The following is a 21,859-nucleotide window of genomic DNA, read 5'->3' as shown; positions in this document are numbered from 1 at the left end:
TTCCAGAATTTTGAAACATAGGGAAATCAGTTTCTTTGAACCAGTCTTGAATATATATGTTGCATAAACCCTGAAACAATCATTTTTGTTTAGTTTAAAGTGCTCATTTGGCTCTTTATTTCAGCATGAAAAGTTTTTTGTATTAATTATGAAGAAGAATAGGTCTCACGTCTGGGTCTCACCTTTGTTAATAAAGAAACCGATTTAATTTGAAAGAAACATATCTATCTTTGTGTCATTGAGAAAGTCATGTTTCGCCATAAAAAAGCTTTTCCTCTTTTCTTGAACAATAAAGTTTTAGTATTTCAGAAAAGCATGTTATTGATGTAACAATAGTGATTAAATGAAACATTATTTTCTCCTTACACTCACAAGAGTACTCATATTTGATTGGAACCCAAAGTTCTAGCGCCATTTTTAAGAGTCCAAACTTACTGAAGGGTCTCCCCTTTTGCACCCTTTTTTGATAACCACTCCATATGACATCCAATAAAAATTTTGAGATAGCCATTTTGTTCAAATTAGGTTAAAGGTCCAATAAACATATTTACACGGAGGGTGTGATCCCGCCGGGGGATTAGGGCCATTAACAATATAAATTACCAATCGTCCGCACATATGTTTTGTAGTGGAAAAGGGGAGCTTGCTTGGTGTAAAGTATGTGATTGACTCGAAAGTTGAAGAGATCCTTCTCCCGGCTAAAGGAATACACTATTTTTTGAGAAGGTTTAGGGGGCCTTCGTACGATCATTTTTGGTATGATAATTTTGACATTTGGAACAAAAATTTCTCCTTTTAGAATGTTCAGAAAGCCTTTCTTTCCAACCATTAAAGCTTTTCATCTTTCATCGAAAGCAAAAACACTTTTAACCTTTTCTTCTGTTTCATTGTCATTGTTGTAAAAATACTAGTCAAATAAAATAAGACTTCTTCCTTGAGCTGTGCCAAACATTTAAAAGGCTTTTTGTAAACATTTTTACTCTTCTGTTCCAAATCGAAGAGATTTATATCGAAAAGGGGTTTTATAACCTTTGACATCTCATTAGGTTGATAAATTTAATAAAATATAAAAGAAAATAAGATGAAAAGGGCAATCGTCTTGCCTGGGAAAAGTTATATTGTCATTTTTCGGATATCGGATGTCAGAAAAGAAAAAAATAAGTAAATAGTTTTTTTTAGGAACGTATTTATTGATCTACTAAAAGTGACCTTTAACATACCCAAGGTGTAGGGAGCTAAGTCTCTCTCTTAGAGGTCTTGTGTTGAAAGTTATATCCTTCATACCACGGAAAGCCTGGCATTTTGATTTATTTAAGTTTTTATTTGAAGTTTTTTTTTTTAATGAGTTCAAAAGAAAATTTTAGGAGCTATTACGACTGAAAGACTTTTTTCTGTTGATAGATTCGCTTAAAATAGAAAGCTCTCTTCCGTAAGAAATATTAAAATTCAAGATTAATATTTTAAATTTATATATGACTTAAACTATTTTTCACTTATTCATAAGTAAATTAAAGGAGCCAGGTCCTTTATAGAAATCTATTCCTCTTTCATGTTAAAATCTAATTTTTCGTTAATTTTTAATTAAAATTAAAACGCTAGTTCTTCCTTTTTCACAGCCAGTTTTGTTTTGTTTTTTTTCCATCAAATGTCTCTATTTTCTCAGTTGGGATTGTCTTTTAAGAGTTAATGAACAAAACAGTGAATGTATGGTCATTATCCCCAACCTGGGGTGTAGGCTCCATCAACTGGACATTGCAATATTTTAGTGAATCAAGGACAGGACGTGCACCATTTGGATGATTATACTTTAAAGCCATAATTTGGAAAAACAACAACATTTTTGATGTGAATGACGTCATCTCCACATGCATTTAAAGAGCAAAAGATACATGATATTATTGCAATAACGTGATGCATTGTGTAAGGGGTATTTTATATAGACATTGTTTTGGATTAGCATAAATGTACTTATGTATTATAGCGACCCACTCAAGCAGGGAAGTTAGGTTAATCCTGACGATAAATGAAAGTTCAAATAGGGATAACATCCTTTTAACAGATAGTGATAAATTCTACACAAATGTTAGATATTTCGGTCACTGCATATGTGACCGAAATATCTAGTATTTTTGTGAAACTTATCACTGTATATTAAAAGGATTTTATCCCTATTTGAAGTTTTATTTATCGTCATGGAAAGTCATTTTGGTCTTCGAAATTATCTAGGTTAATCTAGAAATATACCTAAATAAAATGAAAACATAATACTTTAGTAACAAAATTAAGGAAACTACAGCAAAGAATAATAGAAAGCTGGCCGCCCAAAAAGCGTTATATTAAATACCTAACCTAGCCAAAATACCAACTCTATATATTAAATATTGAACTAGAATATACCTATATAGTAGTTTATCTCACTATTCCTAAACTAATTGTTTCGGAATACCTATAGACAAACCAGTTTTACGCAGACAGATCAGATCAAACTTCTTGAGTGGGGTCACTTTATGTATGTATGTATAATCCATCATACAAAATAATGAAGTGATGGAGTACATAAGAAAAAAGAAAGAAACAGCATGTCGTAATGCATTCTAAAATGCAAAAAAAAATAATTCCAGTTCAATAATGAACATTTTGCCATTCCGGTTTGGTTGTTGCACATGTGTACATTCAACTCAGCTGACTTAGCACACGGGCCGGATAAGCTATATTTTTTATCAAATAGGAACTGCGGGTCCACGGAGGAACTTGCAACAGAAACTTAGCGAATTTGAAGAAAAAGCGCTTCATCCTAAAATGGTCAGATTCACTAAATATAGTGTAAAACGGCACAAAATACAGAATGTGTGGCAAGACGACACCATTGTAAATCCTCGCAAGATCGACTCTGTTCAAATGAAACTGAGAACTAGCAATTGTACCATATGCATGACCGATTTTAGTTTCCATACTTTCTAGCATCAATAGTCTAGTTCTCTTCAGATTTTTTTTTCCAATAGGCAGGTCAAGATAATTCAACTTAACACAAGGCTTTACTTCTATACCATTCAGATCTATAGACATATCATCTGATTTAGTCGCATCTAATTCATTAACAATCAAAACGTCACATTTTCCAGCATTTAGGAAAAGCCCAATATCACTGTAGTTTTTACATATCTCTGAAAGACATTTTTCTAGCCCACTGGTAGTTCTACTAATATTAAAATTTTGTCTGTATAACATAATATCGACAGATCTGTACCCTTATATATAGAGCACTAAGAAAGTTGGCACTGAGCTGGAAGCGTTGCATTATTATAAACCGTGGGAGAGGACCATGGAGCTTTGTAGGGGTAGAGAGTTATTGTTGTCCATTTATATTTGATGTTAATAAACTGAACTGAAAAACTGAACTGAAGTACCTGCACCCTGCTTAACCCTGATATGAATTAGTATATCCTCAGTCAGCAAATTGCTTCCAGGTATACATGTTTTTGCTTTCATATGGCGGTACATGTACAGAAGAGGTCTAACTAAGAAAAAAGGGACAAGCCACGATTTCGATAATAACTTTCTTTATTTGATTCATTGGCTTAGGAGCATTATTTCCTCCGTCGTGACTCGGCCGAATAAGTAAGTACCGCATAAAATATGCCTCGAGAACAACTCGATACCAAGGACAGAAAGCACAAAAAATTGTCTAGCTAATGCATTCTAATCTCCCTTCAGGTGAGCGCATGTATGATTTTGAATAAAAAAAATTTTTAATGTCATGAGGGGGCATCAGGATTTTAGAACTGCCTAAGTTGGGGATGGCCCAAAATTGGCTGCGAAACAATCATCTGTGTCTACGATTGAAATTCAAGTTACAGTTTTCTGTCAAATCTCGAAAGGAAATAACCAGAATGAATTCTTCTTTTTAATCAAAATTTGTGGGGTAGAGTATATATTCATAATTAGTCTGAACTTCATAGTGTGCTTCGAAAGCTGACCTATCATAAAAAGTTAATAAATATTGTTTAAGTTTCTGAACCGTATTTTTCAAGACTAGAAAGACTTACTGGCTTAACCCATGGCCATAGTCGTGATTCGGAGTAGAGAGGGAAGGGGCCATTTCCTTTCGCAGCATATTTTCCATGTTTTCTATTTTCTATTAGTCGTAAAGATACTATAAGTTGGAGTTACATGTTCAATATGGATACAACTTGATAAATTAAAATAAGATTCCATTATTTGTCAACGCGGCGTGAAATGTTCCAACTTTATGCTGTTAGCTTTTCCTGAGGTACTGTAGATACGGCTTTTTGACAACCTGCATTTACACTGTGTCTTTTGATTGGATTTACCATTCGCCTCAACATTTTCTGAAGGTATAAACTTGATGTCTTTAGTTATTCCTGCAATATAATAGATGCGCCCTTATAGCAACGTAGATGCAAATAGTTTTTCTTGATTAGTCCAACTTCCTCCTCAACATGCCCTGAAAGTTTCACCCTAACATCATTGGATGTTCTTAAGCGAGTGCAGATACGCCCTTTTGACAACCTGGATGCAAACACTGACTTTTGACTGATAGTCCAACATCCCCCTCAACATTTCCTGAAAGTTTTGCGTTATTACCCTTAGCTTTTTGAACACCCAGGATCAAACATGACCCAATTTCTGAATAACAAACCTACATAAACAACAGTCAATGCGCATAATTTGCAGCCTTTCCCCCAGAAGTTGTGAGGATTTAGGAAATCCATGAAAGCATAGTTATTGAAACTTTCAACAATTTCAAACAAAATGGCCATTGCAAAGTTTGATTGGATGTCTGTGAGGGTTGAGGAGGAGACCAGCTGACTCTTATAGGGGACACTAGAACTTCCAACTTTCAATTAAATGACCCCCTTCCAAAGGCTATATGATGATAATTCCTTTCATATGAAATGGCCTGCGGAAAATGAGAAAAAGATAGAAATAAATAATGCATTGAAGATATATCACTTCTTATTCAAACAGTACTATTGTACTGTCAAGGATTTTAATATTGAGTTTATTATTAATTTTATGAAGTATTGAAGTAATTGTTACTGTTAATGGTTATTATAATTATCATCGTTATCCTTTCGAGTAGTATTTATTACTGGTTATTATTAATTAGTATTTATTTATTAGTATATTGAAATAGTACCCTTTTCTATTGTTGATACATTTGAGTCAAACTTCTCCTCTCCAGTTGTCAGGTGCACTGAAAAATTACTTTCCGACGTATTTAGCAGTTCCCACTAGATATTACTCTTAATCGTTTACTTAAATAGCCAGGGGTATTCAGGAGGAGTTACCCAGTTTAACCCCCCCCCCCGAAATGTTTGCCCGGCTCGTACAAAAGTAACAAAAATATATAAAAAAATTGTTATATTTTGTAAAGTTTTTTGTACCTCCTCCCCCCCCCAAAAAAGCGTAGATGTAGCCTTCTAAATAGCTATCCCAATACTCAAAACGGACACTAAATTATGCTACTTTTGCAAGCCGAAAGAAAAAAAAATCGCTTGCTAAATACTTTAGCAGAATTAGACATGAAGTAGTTTGCAACTTGCAGCAGCAACTTGTTGGCACAGCACAGGACGGGTTGCAGCTTATTCTGATGTCTGGTTAGTCTCCTGACCAGCGTCAAGGAAGGGGGAATATATTAGTGCTTCTCATTTGTTAATATTAATATCCTCCAAAGGCTGTACGCCTCTTTCCTATTTGTATCTGCTTATACTTTGCACTTTAGAGTCGTACCTCAGCAGATGTGATCACTCAAATGTTGTATGCCTCGCTAACATTACCTTCTATTTGCCTTCTACACTTTTGGTTTACCTGCATCTCAACCGTTTTGAAATAGATGATATTCTTTTTTCTTCTGTATATGAACTGCTTTCATCCATGTTTTAAATGTATTAATTTTTTGGATGAAATCTGATGAATAATACTACAATCGCTTCAATTCAAGTTTTCAAGTTCAACATGGATTTTAATTTCAGAAACAAAGATAAAAAAATACACATAACTCAATTCTTTCTGTATTGATACACGTTTAGGCCCTTAAATAATATATACCCTAAACACAGCGTAGTCTCCTCTCTTCTCAAAGGTCCACTCCAAACCATCATCGAATACCAATCACTTTAATAAGACCCTTCCTCCGTTCGCACCCCTTGAAGTATCGAACAAAAATACAAATAATAATAATAATAATAATATCAAAATTATTCTAAGCAAAATAATGAAATAAATAGATCTAAAAACAAACATTTAATCCTTAACATTTTTTTTTAACTCTCTTTTTAAAGGAGCTAAGAGACCCACAGGATTTCAGCTCTTTAAGAAGTGCATTCCACTCCCTAGCACAGACAATTTAAGGGGGAAAATCTGAACTAGCTGTCGGACTGAGCTGTTGAGGTATTGATAGCTTATAGCATTAGTGTTTTTGTACGAGTCAATATACTAGTGGACTGAATCTTATTTATTCGTTTTACTTTGTGGATACTACCGAATTAATTTTCAGACGCTCATTAATAAATGCTTGCTGCAATTGTAATCTGTGTCCTCCTGGCCCAGGAAAGAAGCGAGTTTAGCAAAGGTCTTTGCCATAAAATCTGCTTTGTTTTTTGTTAACCAGTAGCTGAAAATTTGTTTCCTATATTTTTTCCCAAAGTTTTTTGTTCTTCATTATTTTTTAGATATTAAATTCTATATTGAATCTAATGACTAGTTAACTTTTAGTGGTGAAGATACTCCTATTGACATTGAAGAACTAAAGCGAAACAGGTCCAGATCCAAAACTAACGTTGATCCTGTAGACTATGTTATGGAAACAACGTATGTGCCCCCTAGTGCCTATGCCAAAGAAGCCCAAAATTTGACGGTTAGCTTTCTATTTATTTCCAATATTTTTCTACTCTTTATCGTTTCATAATTGTCTTGTGTATAAGATTGAATGTTTCCTTTAGTATTAAGCCTAGAATTGGGCTGTTGAGAAGGAAACATGTTAAGGAAGGAATTCTTACTTCATAATGTGTAGAACAATTGTAATTATAGCATTTTGACTACGATACCACTATACTTAAGCCTCCCCCTTTCGTAATATGTAAATATATAACCCAAATTATATATTGGCTACTTATTTTCCGTTTCTACCCGGCTGACTGAACATATTTCAAACAGTAGATTTTACGAAAAATGTGGTTCAATCCCGCTTTCTAGGGCTATAATGAAAGAAATGCGGATGAAGGATGACAGACTACCGACGATTGTCCTTTTTTGCCAACAGTCTGGGGTTACACGGAAAGCAGGTCATCCTTGTCTGGGGTGGAAGGATGTCACAAATAAAGATATAAAGGAAACGGGAATCACCTGGGAGGATGTAAAGAGGGAGGTCTGGAATAGATTAGGTTGGAGGAGGAGCGTGCGTAGCTGTGTTTGCCTCATGTGACTTAGTGTCGCAGTGAGTTTTCAGTACTAGTAGTACTAGTATTAGTTTTAGTTTCTTGATCTCGTCAGGTTTGGTTCAATTTACGGGTAAACGGGTCGAAACTTGAGTGACGCATGGCAAAATGCATTGGAAATATATAATTTAGGTTATAAATTGGCATATTAGAGGGGGGATGTGGGTAAAGTGCCGTGGGATTGCAGTAAAAGTGTGTTAACTATGGTTTTCCTGCATATTATGAAGTAAGAATTGCTTTTTAACATGATTCCTTTTTAAGAGCCCCAAATCTAGGCTTATATCCATTTTATAGGTAACTAACTCTATACAGTATTCTTACAGGCTACTTATCATAATTCCTTAGCCCTGCTTATGGACTTCTATATTATGATTTTAAGTTCAAATTACCAAGCAAAAACTTAAAAAATGCCTAATTACTAGCTTTAGTGAAAAAGAAAGCCACAAAAACACCCTATGTATTTTGATTTTGGTTAACATATTGCAAAATTATATTCAGATTTGCGATCAACGATTTCAAAAATCCTTGAATGTAACTTTAATGGAAATCAAACACCGCTTGTAAATCAGCAGATTTTGGATTCACATGCTGCAGCATTAGCTTGGGATTTTGTAATCAACAAGCACAGAAATTCTTGGATCTAACTTTAGCGGAAGTCTAGCAGCATTTGTGAATCAACGACCTGAAACTTAACATGTATTTAATATATGTGCTATAAGAGCTCTTGTGGAAAAATTAATTATTTCTAATTATTTATATTTAATCAATTGGAACCATTCCCTAAATAGTCCCTGAATAATTTTGAGTCGGAGATTATACGATTAAGATGACTGTAGAAACTCGGGTAGCATAAACAAAAATATAATATAAATGATGTATTATAGACCTCTCAGTCATTCGGAAGCACCCTTGGGAATATTGCCGAATCTAGAGACGAATTTTTTTTTTTCGTTGCTTGTATTTGGGAGTTAATAAGTGCTATTGGGAGCTACTCTCATGAAGCTATTAAGCGGCTTAAGATTCTTAAGGGTAATTTTCGAAAACACAGCAGTACCTGCACAGTATTTAAATACTATCTTAACACCACTTCAATCTGCGCAAGAAAAAAAAAGATTATAGCTTTCGTGTTCGCCGGAAATCAAACAATTTGCTGCTTGCCCAGTATCAAATGAGCTTGAAGTTTTTCTGAGAGCCACTTTGATCTGTTGGCTATTCCTGCTTCGGTAATCTCTAGAAAGTCTTTCTCCTATCTCTGACCATTCGAAACCCTCCGTATAGCTCAGCATCCTTCTTGCCAGATTTTTTCTTTTGTCCTCTTGGTTTTTAGTTTCAGGGGGCAACAGGTTCACAGACTAGGAAATCAAGGAGCTTAAGGCGACGTCATGTCTACTTACACACACAAATGCATATAGCTATGTGTGCAACTTACAAGGAAGAAACAATTTCTGTCTAGATTTTTATGTCTAAAAACGTACACATTGGCTGTTTTTGAATGTGAATTTTAATTTTTTCCCTCCGCTGCTTAGTCAGGGGTAGTACCATTTTACTGACTATCTGGGCATTTTTGTTCGTAAAGCTACCTGAGCTTGTGAAAAAGCCTAGACAGTCAAACCCAAGACACAAACACTTACAGTTCAATTTTTGTTAGCCCAACTGTCTTAGCTTATACTTGGGTTCACTTGGATATCATTCCAGGCAGACAAGAGTACCTTGTAGGCTTTGGGCGCTTATTCCCTTTGCAATTTCAGTCAACTTGTTGTTCAACTAACATTAAAATAACTTTTTATTAGTACAAGATCTAAATTTATAAATTGAATCAATTGCCTTGCCTTACACTTATTGCAGAATGGCCCCATTTTGAATTTAGACGCTTGTTTGCCTCTCATTCTAGGTAAATTAACGGTCCTGTGTCAATTCTAAATTCTTGGTTCAACCTGTCTAAGACCATAGGCAGGCGTTTCTTGTTCACCTCTCATTCTAGGGAATCTAATGACAGTCAAACAGTTCGTGGTAACGAACTGTAAGTAAGGAGCGACCCGGCTCAATAGTAACCGAAACTCTAAAAAATGGAATTTTGATACCAATAGCTATATCAAAATAATTGCATTTAAATGTTGATTTTAAATATATAAGTTTCATCAAGATCAGTTATACCCATCAAAAGTTCTGAGCCTGAGAAAATTTGCCTCCTTTTATAAAATAGGGGGAAACACCCCCTACAAGTCATACAATCTTAACGAAAATCACACCATCAGAGTCAGCGTATTAGAGAACCTTATTGTCCAAGTTTTAATCTCCTATCTACAAAAATGTGGAATTTCACATTTTTTTTGCCAGAAGACAGATCACGGATACGTGTTTATTTGTTTTTTTGTTTTTGTTTTTTTCCCAGGGGTGATCGTATCGACTGATTGGTCCTAGAATGGCACGAGAAGGCTCATTCTAACGGAAATTAAAAGTTCTAGTGCCCATTTAAGTGACCAAAAAATTGGAGGGCACCTAGGCTCCCTCCCACGCTCATTTTTTCCCAAAAGTCACCGGAGTAAAATTCTGAGATATCCATTTTATTCACCATAGTCAAAACCTAAAACTATGTCTTTAGGGACGACTTACTTCCCCACAGTCCCCTTGGAAGGGGCTGCAAGTTACAAACTTTGACCTGTGTTTACATATAGTAATGGTTACTAGAAAGTGTACAGACCTTTTCAGGGGGATTGTTTTGGTTTAGGGGGAGAGTTGAGGGGGGGTTACGTTAGAGGATATTTCCATGGAGAAACTCCTCGTGGGGGAAGACAATTTCAATGAAGGGGGCGGAGGATTTTCTAGCATTGTTGGAAAAAAACAATGAAAAAATAAATATGAAAAGTTTTATTTCTACTGAAAGTAAGGAGCAGTATTAAAACTTAAAACGAACAAAAATTATTATGCATATGAGGAGTTTACCTTCTTGTTATACCTTACTCTTTACACTAAAGTATTTTTAGTAATTTCAAATATTTATTCTACTGCCTTTGTGATTCAGAGGTCATTCTTAAGGAATTGGGACAAAATTTAAGCTTTAGTGTAAAGAGCGAGGTATCGACGAGGGTTGAATCCTCCTCATATACGCAATAAAAACCATACGAATATAGGAGTTCGTTACGTAAGTTAATTCGTAAGTTACGTATATTTTTTACCAATGAAAACTTTTGTAAAAAATTATAAGTTCTAGTTACTTTTTTAAGTAATAAAAAAATTGGAGGGCAACTAGGCCCCCTCCCTCGCTCCTTTTTTCTCAAAATCTTCCGATTAATTGCAATTAATTAATATGCAAATTTCGTTTTAATTATTTATGTGCGGAGAGCCAAGATCAAAACATGCATTAATTCAAAAACGTCCAGAAATTAAATAAAAAAAAGTTTTTTTAAATGAAAGTAAGGAGCAACATTAAAACTTAAAACGAACAGAAATTACTCCGTATATGAAAGGGGCTTTTCCTCCTCAACACCCCGCTCTTTACACTAAAGTTTCTTACTGTTTTAAAAATAGAGTTAAGAGAAAGAGTCGAACTTTAGCTTAAAGAGCGGGGCGTTGAGAAGGAAAAGCCCCTTTCATATACGGAGTAATTTCTGTTCGTTTTAAGCTTTAATGTTGCTCCTTACTTTCATTTAAAAAAACTTGTTGTTTTTTATTTAATTCGTTAAGAATTGACCGAACTGGCTTTATCCTTTTTTTGATTTTTATGGCACTTGGTATTGACCAAGTGACATATAGCGATCGCAAATTCTGTCGGTCTGTCGGTCTGTCAGGCTGTCGGTCTGTCCCGGTTTTGCTACTTTAGGCACTTCCCGGTAAGCTAGGACGATGAAATTTGGCAGGCGTATCAGGGACCGGACCAGATTGAATTAGAAATAGTCGTTCTACCGATTCGACCATCTGGCAGGTGTAGGGGCCGGTTCAATCAGAAGAACTAGAAATAATGAGGCACTTTTAACTTACGAACAGGTGGTTCTGAAAAATTAGAAAAAATGAGTTTTGTTTAACTTACGAAGGAGTGACTTTATCTTAATGAAATTTGATGTTTGGAAGGATATCAGTTCTAAGAGCTTTCATTTGAAATCCCGACCGGATCCGGTGACATTGGGGTGACTTGGGGGGGGGGAACCTAAAATCTTGGAAAACGCTTAGATTGCAGGGTTGAGGACGAAACTTGGTGGTAAAAATAATCACAAGTCCTAGATACGTGATTGACATATCTGGAACGGATCCACTCTCTTTGGTGGAGTTGGGGGGAGGATTAATTCCGAAGAATTAGAAGAAATGAGGTGTTTTCAACTTACGAAGAAGTGATCAGATCTTAATGAAATTTGATGTTTGGAAGGATATCGCGTCTCAAAGCTCTTATTTGAGATCCTGACCGGATACGGTGACATAGGGGGGAGTTGGGGGGAACGTCAAATCTTGGAAAACGCTTAGAGTGGAGGGACCAGGATGAAACTTGGTGGGAAAAATAATGACAATTCTTAGACACGTGATTGAAATAACTGGAACGGATCCGCTCTCTTTGGGGGAGTTGGGGGAGGATTAATTCTGAAAAATTAGAAGAAATGAGGTGTTTTTGACTTAAGAAGGAGTGATCAGATCTTAATGAAATTTGATTTTTGGAAGGATATTGTGTCTCAGAGCTCTTATTTGAGATCCCGACTGGATACGGTGACATGGGGGAGAGTTGGGAGGAGGGACCTAAAATCTTCGAAAACGCTTAGAGTGGAGGGATCAGGATGAAATTTGGTTGGAAGAATATGCACAAGTCCTAAATACATAACCGGAACGGATCCTCTCTCTTTGGGGGAGCTGGGGGATGGAAGGGTTAATTCTAAAAAAAATAGAAAAAGTGAGGTATTTTTAAGTTACGAAGGAATGATCGGATCTTAATGAGATTTCATATTCAGAAGGACCTCGTAACTTAAATCTTTTATTTTGAATCCCAACTAGATCCAGTGTAATTGAGGGGGGAACGGAAATCTTGGAAAACGCTTAGAGTGGAGAGATCGGGATGAAACTTGATGGGAAGAGTAAGCACAAGTTATTGATACGAAATTGACATAATTGAAACGGATCTTTTCTCCTTGGGGGAGCTGGGGGTTGTTAATTTGGAAAAATTTGAAAAATCGAGGCATTTTTAACTTAAGAACGGGTGACCGAATCTTAATGAAATTTGATATTTAGAAGAAACCCATGTCTCAGAGCTCTTATTTCAAATCCCGACCAGATCTGTTGACGTTGGGGAGGGTTGGAATGGGGAAACCAAAAACGCCCATAAAAATCGTAGATACGTGATCGTCATAACCGGACTGGATCCGCTCTCTTTGGAGGAGTTAGGTGGTGGGGTTCTGTGCTTTGGCCAGTTTGGTGCTTCTGGACGTTCTATGACGATGAAAATTGGTAGGTGTATCAGGGAGCTATACAAAATCGACTTGATAAAGTCGTTTTTCCTGATTCGACCATCTGAGGGGCTGAAGGGAGAGGAAAAATTTGAAAAAATTGAGGGATTTTTAACTTACGAGTGGGTGATCGGATCTTAATTAATTTTGATATTTAGAAGGACCTCGTGACTCAGAGCTCTTATTTTAAATGCCGATCGGCATCAAGCCTCTGATTTTCCTTTTAAAGCAATCTAATGATTCTTAGAATTTTGCTAGAGCTCGTACCATATGAGCTCTTGGCTCTTGGCTTTTCCAACCTCGTCACAAGTGCCATATGAGCTGTTAGCTCTTGATTTTTTTTATCGTAGTCCGGTATGAGGTTTCAAAATTTTTCGCGACCCTCCTTACGAAAAAAAACTATTTATTTACAAAAATTTATTTTTAGTAAAAATTTAGTTACTTATTTAATTTACTCATTACATACACAAAATTTTTTAAATAATGATGTGCAAAAAATATAAGCATTTAAGAATTACAATTATTATCATTTGAAACCTAGTGATTTTTTTTTTTTTTTTTTTTTTTTTTTTTTTTTTTTTTTTTTTTTTTTTTTTTTTTTAGTGAATAGAAATTAGACAATAAAAAAATACGCCATTCGGGAAGGAGGATAAATTTTCAAAATATTTAAGCCGTAAAACGGACGAATGTGCACAAAGCAACAATAGCTGCCCAACACGCATGTGTGGGGGTAAAGCAGTGTATATGACAGAGTACAGTTATACAACTTTTCCAATATTCCTAGTGTTTATCTGATATAAGACTAGTATTTTAAGAAAGTTTTGGGTTTTTACAATTTTCTTACAACCCGAAAAATTTGTGTACGACCTGTTTCTGTGTTGCAACCCGAACTTTGGAAAACGTTTTTTTTTATATAGAAAAACAACTGAAAATAGCCCAGAAACCAGAAATCCAAGCTTCTGGGACCAAAAAACGGTCAGCGGTGGTTGTTAAATTAATGCCTTGCATCAATAATAGGATTTTTCGATTATTGGATGGCTGATGAAAAACTGGTTGATTGATGAAATGATGAAACGATTGATGATTGATATTTTTAGAATTGTATTACCCATTTATTTCTTATAATTCATAAGCTTAGGAACAAATAAAATGCTTTTCTTTTGTTCTTTTCAATATTTTTACTTTTCATTTACATCAAATTTGAAAAAAAAAAATCCCTTTTTTGAATATTTAGGTATTTTTAGGGTGATTAGGGTTTTGCATCAGAAAACATTCATGTGTTTCAGTTCTTCCAATGTAAGATACACTCTTATTAAGTAAAACATCTTAGCTGCTATCAATTCATTTTTAATTCAGAAAAGTTCCTCTTGAAATAGGTTCACTCAAAGTTCACTCAAACTAAGTTTGAGAATACAAATATCAGAGCTACGTTTGATCAGTTCACATAAAACTGAGGTTTACGAAAAACTAAAGTTGAATTGTCTTTAGATAATCCAACAAACTATTATTTAGTCAAGCAAAAGTTTAAGGGCGTTAAAAATAAAAAATCTTGTAACAGAGAATAGAATTAAAAAAAGGAAAATTTCACTAATTCCGCTCACGTTTAGACCCTATCCCAACGGCCCTTTGGAAAGGGGAGTTGAAAATACACCTTAAAATTTCCTGTCCCGCTTTTTTTGGAAAAAACTTTTTTCTTGGCTATTTAAATTGAAAATGTCGTTTTGGCAACTTTCATTAAAAAAAAATTGAAATATAACAAAAATCGTCCCCTTCCTATATATTCAAAAATCCACCCCCCTCCCTACATTTATGTGAATTAACATCACTGTCTGAGATGTGTCAGCTTCAGACCTCTCATGCTCTTACACTTCCAAGCTTAAGTTTCGTGATGAAAAGAATCAACTTCCGAGTTCGTTCTCTGTTCTGGTTAATGTATATAAATTTAGATCCCAAATTTATTTACACTGGTTTTGGTCCAATAATAATCCCATAAATATTAAGCATCAGACTTGGACAAACCAAAAAAAAAAAAATACTTTATGAGTCTACTGCTCTTTAGGGGCCTCCCCCAAGCCACTCAGCGTGTTCACAGGTGGCGATAGGAGAACGCCCTACATGTATGCAGGGTACCTCTATAGTAGGAATGGACCAAGGGGGACCTTTACCTGGGGCTCCATAATATTTACTGTTGCACACTCATTTGGAGCCATAAATACAGGTGAAGGAGGAAGAAGGCCCCTCAAATGTATATCCAACAAGGCACACCGGCGTGTCCATACGTCCAACGAGTTACAAACCTTTTCCCAGTAATAGGTTAAATTGTATGGTGACGCAGAACAACATCGTGTCAGGATCCTCTATAGGAGGACAACTGCGACAGGGCGTAATATCCACATATATGGACAACGGCCTCTGCAAAGGGCTGACTCGACCCTTCGGGGTACCTGCAAGACTGAGGACCTCGCAGTCAAATCTATTCCCACTTAAGGTTTGGTGCCTTGGAGGAAATTACAGCTTAGTAAAGCATTACAACTACAGAACAGAGAATAACGAGGACTTTTTTTTCCCTAGACACTGAACCAAAAAAAACTATTTGAATATTTCGGCCCTATATCTAAGGGCCGTCTTCATCAAAGAAAATAATAAACAATAAAACACTTACAATAAAAGTTTTCGGTTAAAAATCCATTATTTTTTATTTTTAAATAGCCTTGGCATCTTTACTTCTTAACGAAAAGTTCAGCCAAGACTGAGTGATAACAGCTAACATTTTACAAACTAAAAAGGTCCATTCATTGAACTAACTGTATTTATTAAAAATTGGAATAATTTCTTATTGCAGTATGTGCCTTCTCTGCAGCTAATCTTGTAGTTCTTTTGGGATTGGACTTGTTTTTATTTTTGTTTTATTTTGAATAACATTATTTTCTGTAATTAATTTTGTGTACATAGGGTTGAGTGTGTGTTCACCCAAGTCTCTATTTAGGGATGTATTATTATTTAAGTTTCGTTTGATTTCGATTGCCTCGCGGACAGTTTGTTTGATTTCTAGGTCATTACTAATTAGAATTGTTTCGTCAAATAGAACATAATGGTTTGAATTTTCAAAAATATGATTGCTTAAAGCTGAATCGAAAGATATGGAGTTATTTCTAGATTTAATGCTTTTTCAATACTTTCTTTGTGTTGCTGTAATCTTGTTCCTAAATTTTGGTGGGTTCAACCAATGTAACAATTTCCACAACTACATGGTATTTGATATATTCCTCTTAGACGAGTAACTGGGGTTTTATCCTTACCAAAATTGAGAAGATTCATTATACTTAAATTACTTGTGAATACAACACGTAAATTGTTTTTTAAACAAACTTTCTTCAGTTTTGAAATAATTTTAAGAATATAAGGTAGGTAAATCGTGCTTGTGGGATTATTCGAATCGTTTTCTGGTGTGCGATTTAAGGCTTTAGAAGAATGCATCTTTAATCTTTGAGCAATAACAGTATTTATGAGAGAAATTGGGTACCCGTTGCTAAAAAGTATGTCTGTAATAAAATTTAATTCTTTTTTAATATACGGCTCTGAACAGATATTAAGTACTCTATCCACAAGAAATATTACCACTCCTCTTTTAACCTGTGGAGGATGGTTAGATTTGAAGTGAAGGTATCTATTATTATGCGTAGGTTTTCTTTAAACCGTAGAATCAAGTTTATTCACATTGTGTATTATCAATACATCTAAAAAAGGAATTTTTCCATCTGTTTCGGTCTCTAGAGTAAATTGCAGGTTTCTATCGAACATTTAAATACTTACGATAGAGGTGTTAATTAAATTTTTATTAGAAATAAATTTTTGTAAAGAAATAGTTTTTTCGTAAGGTGGGTCGCGAAAAATTTTGAAACCCCATACCGGACCACGATAAAAAAAAAACAAGAGCTAAGAGCTCACATGGCACTTTTGACGAAGCTGGAAGAGCCAAGAGCTCATACGGTATGAGCTCTAGCAAAATTCTAAGAATCAATAGATTGCTTTAGAGGGAAAATCCGAGGCTTAACGCCGTTCGGCATTTAAAATAAGAGCTCGGAGTCACGAGGTCCTTCTAAATATCAAAATTCATTAAGATCCGATCACCCACTCGTAAGTTAAAAATACCTCAATTTTTTCAAGTTTTTCCTCTCCCTTCAGCCCTTCAGATGGTCGAATCGGGGAAAACGACTTTATAATTTGTACAGCTCCCTGATACGCCTACCAATTTTCATCATAATAGCACGTCCAGAAGCACCAAACTCGCCAAAGCACAGAACCCCACCACCTAACTCCTCCACAGAGAGCGGATCCAGTCTGGTTATGTCAATCACGTATCTACGACATTTATATGCGTTTTCGAAGATTTCCGGTTTCCCCCTCCAACCCTCCCCAATGTCAACAGATCTGGTCGGGATTTGAGATAACAGCTCTGAGACATGAGTTCCTTCTAAATATTAAATTTCATTAAGATTCGGTCACCCGTTCTTAAGTTGAAAATGCCTCGATTTTTCTAATTTTTCCAAAATAACAACCCCCAACTCCCCCAAAAGAGAATGGATCCGTTCCAATTATCCCAGTTTCGTATCTATAACTTATGCTTATTCTTCCCATCAAGTTTCATCCCGATCTCTCCACTTTAAGCGTTTTCCAAGATTTCCGGTCCCCCCTCAAAGACACTGGATCTAGTCAGGATTTTAAATAAGAGATCTGAGTTACGAGGTCCTTCTAAATATGAAATTTCATTAAGATCCGACAATTCCTTCGTAAGTTAAAAATACCTCACTTTTTTATTTTTTTAGAATTAACCCTTCCCTCCCCCCAACTCCCCCAAAGAGATAGGATCCGTTCCGGTTATGTCAGTCACGTATCTAGGACTTGTGATTATTTTTCGTTGTGAACTTTTCGTTAAGAAGTAATGATGCCAAGGCTATTTAAAAAAAAAGAATGAATTTTTAACCGAAAACTTTTATTGTAAGTGTTTTATTGTTTATTATTTTCTTTGCTGAAGAAGGCCCTTAGATATAGGGCCGAACTATTCAAATAGGTTTTGTTGGTTCACTGTCTTGGGAAAAAAGTCCTCATTATTCTTTCTTCTGTAGTTGTATTATGGAAAGGCAGTGTGGTCTTCTTCATTATTTAGTAAAGCATTCGCATAGGATTCTCATTAATGGATAATTCTTCTGGGCTTGGTCTGTTTTTACGGGCGTTCTCGGGCTGAAAAACCTCTTCCTTGATTATTTTTCTACTATGAGTTGCCTCCCCCCTAGTAGCATAATATTTGTAGGCATGAATATTTAATGAGTCACAGGTAATAAGTTTAAGACTGTCTATGCAGGATTTCGACTCTTGTTGATAGAAGTGTATCCGGGATCATTGCTTTTCCTGAAGTTAAAATGATTTCAATGGTCTTAAAGAATATAAAAATTGGAACTTAGAATGTTACGACTTTAAAAAATGACTATTGTATTGATATTTTGACTGACGAATTCAGAAGATTCGATTTGGACTTATTAGGAGTTTCAGAAACTCACATCCAAGAGGTAAGAAGCATGAAATTAGGTGATATAGAATTTGTTTACTCAGGAAGGGAGGAAGGGAAACACAGACAGGGAGTAGGGCTCATGATGAACAAGGAAGCTGCTAAATCTTGTTTTGGCTGGGAAAGTATTAATAATAGAATATTAATTGCTCATTTTATAACTAAAAAGTTCAGGGTATCAGTTACAGCCATATATGCCCCTGTAGAACTAACTTACGGTGATACTAGTGACTCAGATGAATTTTACTTAAAGTTACAGGAGCAAATAGACAGGTTTCCATGAAGAAATGCAATTTTACTAGTGTTTTTACTAGGAAATTTTAATGCCCAGGTCAGTCAGAAATAGGGATAGATGGTATCCTAGCTTAGGTAAATTTGGTTTAGGAAAAGAAAACAGTAATGGCTACAGACTTTTGCAATTTTGTAGGTATAACAACCTAGTAATAGCCAATACGGTGTTTGGTCATAAAATGGCCCATAAGTTGACATGATTTTTCACGTGATGGTAATATATCAAACATTATTAAATACCTTATAATAAACGAAGGACTGGCAGGATCAATACAAGATATCAGGGTATACAGTAGTGCTGTTACTGATGTTAAAAGTAAAGATCACCATCTAGTGGTGTCTAGGCTCAATTTTAAGCTGAAATTTCGGAAGAATACCTATCTCCCAGGAAGCTATGATGTTGGTAGACTCAATGATGAGAATTTGAGAGAAACTTTCCGGGAACAGTCGAATGCTAAACTTGAGAGTTTTAAAATTTGACAATGAGGAAGATGGATGGAACAATTTAGAAAAACAATTTGTGAAGTTGCTGACGGTGTCTTAGGGAAGAAAGTTAGGAGTAAAGCTGGGAGTATTAGTGAATAGCTTTATGTTTAATTGAGAGGAAAAGGGAATTGTGTAAGAATTATCTGAGTGATAGAATTTGATCTCACGTTTCTTCTTATTTTCTAAATCCTAAAGTTTTAAATAGCATCAAAGTAAAGACAAAATATCTCGAAAGTGGTCGTTTCGTAAGTTCTTGTACAGAGAAACAGCAAGGTAACATTGTGGAATATGATGTAAATATGTATAAACATGTTGTGAATTAATAAATAGGTTCTTCCAAAGGGAAACAGAAAGCTTACTTATAAACCATGTTTTAAACATGAATGTTGCAACTTCTGTGAAACAGGCTCTTACACAGAGAAACAGAGAATTTACTCGTGAAACATGTTCTAATAAAGGACAAAATTTTCCTTTCAAGGCCTAAAAACTCCCTAAAAGAACCAATACGGTTTGCCGTCGTTCTTTGGCTCAAAATTTGGCGTTGTACCAGCAGGTAAATCTAACAAAAAGCAAAAAAGCCGCTATTTTGTCTCTTCCCTTCAAGGAATGATTTGATTGGCTTGCAAAAGCACGTCACAAACATAGACCAGTGGAATAAAAAGTGCAATTTTTACACGGAAGTATTAAACGGGCAGTATTTGTTCTTTGTCTTTTCCGACTTTTTTAGAATATTAAATAAAAAAACAAGTTTTTTTTCAACTGAAAGTAAGGACTATCATTAAATCTCAGAATGAACAGAAATTATTTCGTGTATGAAAGGGTTGCCTCTTCCTCAATACCTTACTCTTCATGCTGAAATTTTTAGCACTTTCAAAAAAAATTCCTATTCTAATTAGACGGCCCTTGTGTTTCAGGAGTCGTTCTTTAAAATGGGACAAACAGTTAAACTTTAGCGTAAAAAGGAATGTATCGAGGAGGAATGCATCATTCCTTCCGCCTGGCCCTAGACAGTTGGTTAAAAAGGCCAATCTTTGGCAATCTGTAATCCTTCATCCGCAGAACGGGCCCTAGCCATCTCAAACTTTCTCTCATTATAGCTCTAGAAAGGGGATTGAACCAATATTTTAGTACTGCCTTCTGTTCGAAATATCGTTAGTCAGTTGGATATCCAAACCAGTCCTTTGGCAATTTTTTCGGAAAATATCTAGCAAATCTTCCTCCATTGTTCTGAACGCCCATGCTTCAGGGTCATATTTTTGACCCTATACCATGGCCCTGTGCTATGTCCCATACATGACTATTGATAACACTCTATCCATTACAATTGTATATAACATCACTAAGTGTCTCTTTTATATTTATTTATCTTTGTTTTGCAGTAAAAGCGGTAATCAGTTCTTATACAACCTCGTAGCTTTAAACTGCGTTGTTCGATCTTGGTTTTTTCAAATGACCATGCTTTCATTTTGAATAGTGTAATATGTATGATTCTCCAAATGTCATTTTCAATTTCAAAATTTCTTTCATAAGCGGGGTCACATTTATAATGAAAATCCAATTTGTACTGTCAGAGTAACAAAACGGAAATATATTTCTTAGAACCGAGAGAAATGAACAATACTTTAGCAAGAATATTTTATCAGGGGTTTCCGAGGTAAAATCATGGAAGTTTGAAACTAATGACATTCAAAAGATAGAAAAAGTGTATTTTGAAGAGGAAACATTCCCTTGGAAACAAAGAACAGCGTATTATATCGTGGGTAGGTCAATTTAGTAAGTTTTTGTTTTTTTTTTCTTCGAAGGGTAGAATTTTGAATACATACTAGATGTATCTTTTCATACTTTCACCAAATATTATAATGATCACAATCGAAAATAGCATTTTGGGCCCATTAAAGGGACCCTTGAAGCGAAACCTTTTCCCATTCGTTGGCTGGAAGAACAAAGATAAAAATAAATTTTTCAACTCGGAATCCAATACTAAGTTGATATTCCATAGTCATATATTATACAGACTTACTTAAATATATCTAAATGAATATAGTTTTTTAAATATGTTAATAAATTAGCCTAATATATTGAATTATAGGCCTATCAATTTCATTATTAGTTCGTTTCTATAAATAGTTAATCAATTTCTATTAAATTCACAAATACATTAACTATATTTTAATTTGATTAATTTTATTAAAATAATAATTGTATAACATGAAATTAATATATTAAATTGATTTAGTGAAATTAAATTAATAAATCGAAATAAATGAATTAACTTAAATTAATTTAATATACAAATAAATTCACATAATTATTAATGCATAAATCCGATAAACTTAACAATTTATAGATCTATAATTCAACCATTTTACTAACGTGTTTCGTTTTATTAACAGCTATTGCAATTTCAAGCGTATTATATTCTGGGTAGGTCAATTTTTTTAATTTTTAGTTTGCTTTTATTACTTTGCTAAGTAGAATTTTGAATAGGTTACTGGATGTACCTTTTCAAACTTCTACCCAGTATTATAATGATCGCGAACGAAAATATCATTTTGGGTCCATTAAAGGGACCCTAGAAGCGAAAATTTTTCTCTTTTATTGGCTGGAAAAACAAAGTTAAAAATAAACTCTTC

At 34.9% G+C, this 21,859-nt stretch overlaps 1 protein-coding gene across 3 annotated transcripts in view; it reads left to right on the top strand.

Annotated features, from left to right (window-relative positions):
- The window catches only part of LOC136026284 (muscarinic acetylcholine receptor DM1-like), a 217,100-nt gene that overhangs the window by 131,864 nt on the left and 63,377 nt on the right, over window positions 1-21,859 (top strand). For all 3 annotated transcript variants that reach the window (XM_065702681.1, XM_065702680.1, XM_065702682.1), the window contains exon 5: window positions 6,739-6,880. In XM_065702681.1, coding sequence (XP_065558753.1) covers window positions 6,739-6,880 — 142 coding nt within the window. The remainder of the gene's footprint in view (window positions 1-6,738; window positions 6,881-21,859) is intronic.

Source organism: Artemia franciscana, chromosome 4 (assembly GCF_032884065.1).
Source record: "Artemia franciscana chromosome 4, ASM3288406v1, whole genome shotgun sequence".
Taxonomy (NCBI): domain Eukaryota; kingdom Metazoa; phylum Arthropoda; class Branchiopoda; order Anostraca; family Artemiidae; genus Artemia; species Artemia franciscana.
Note: the sequence above shows the minus strand (reverse complement) of the source record. Positions and strands in the feature narration are given on the sequence as shown.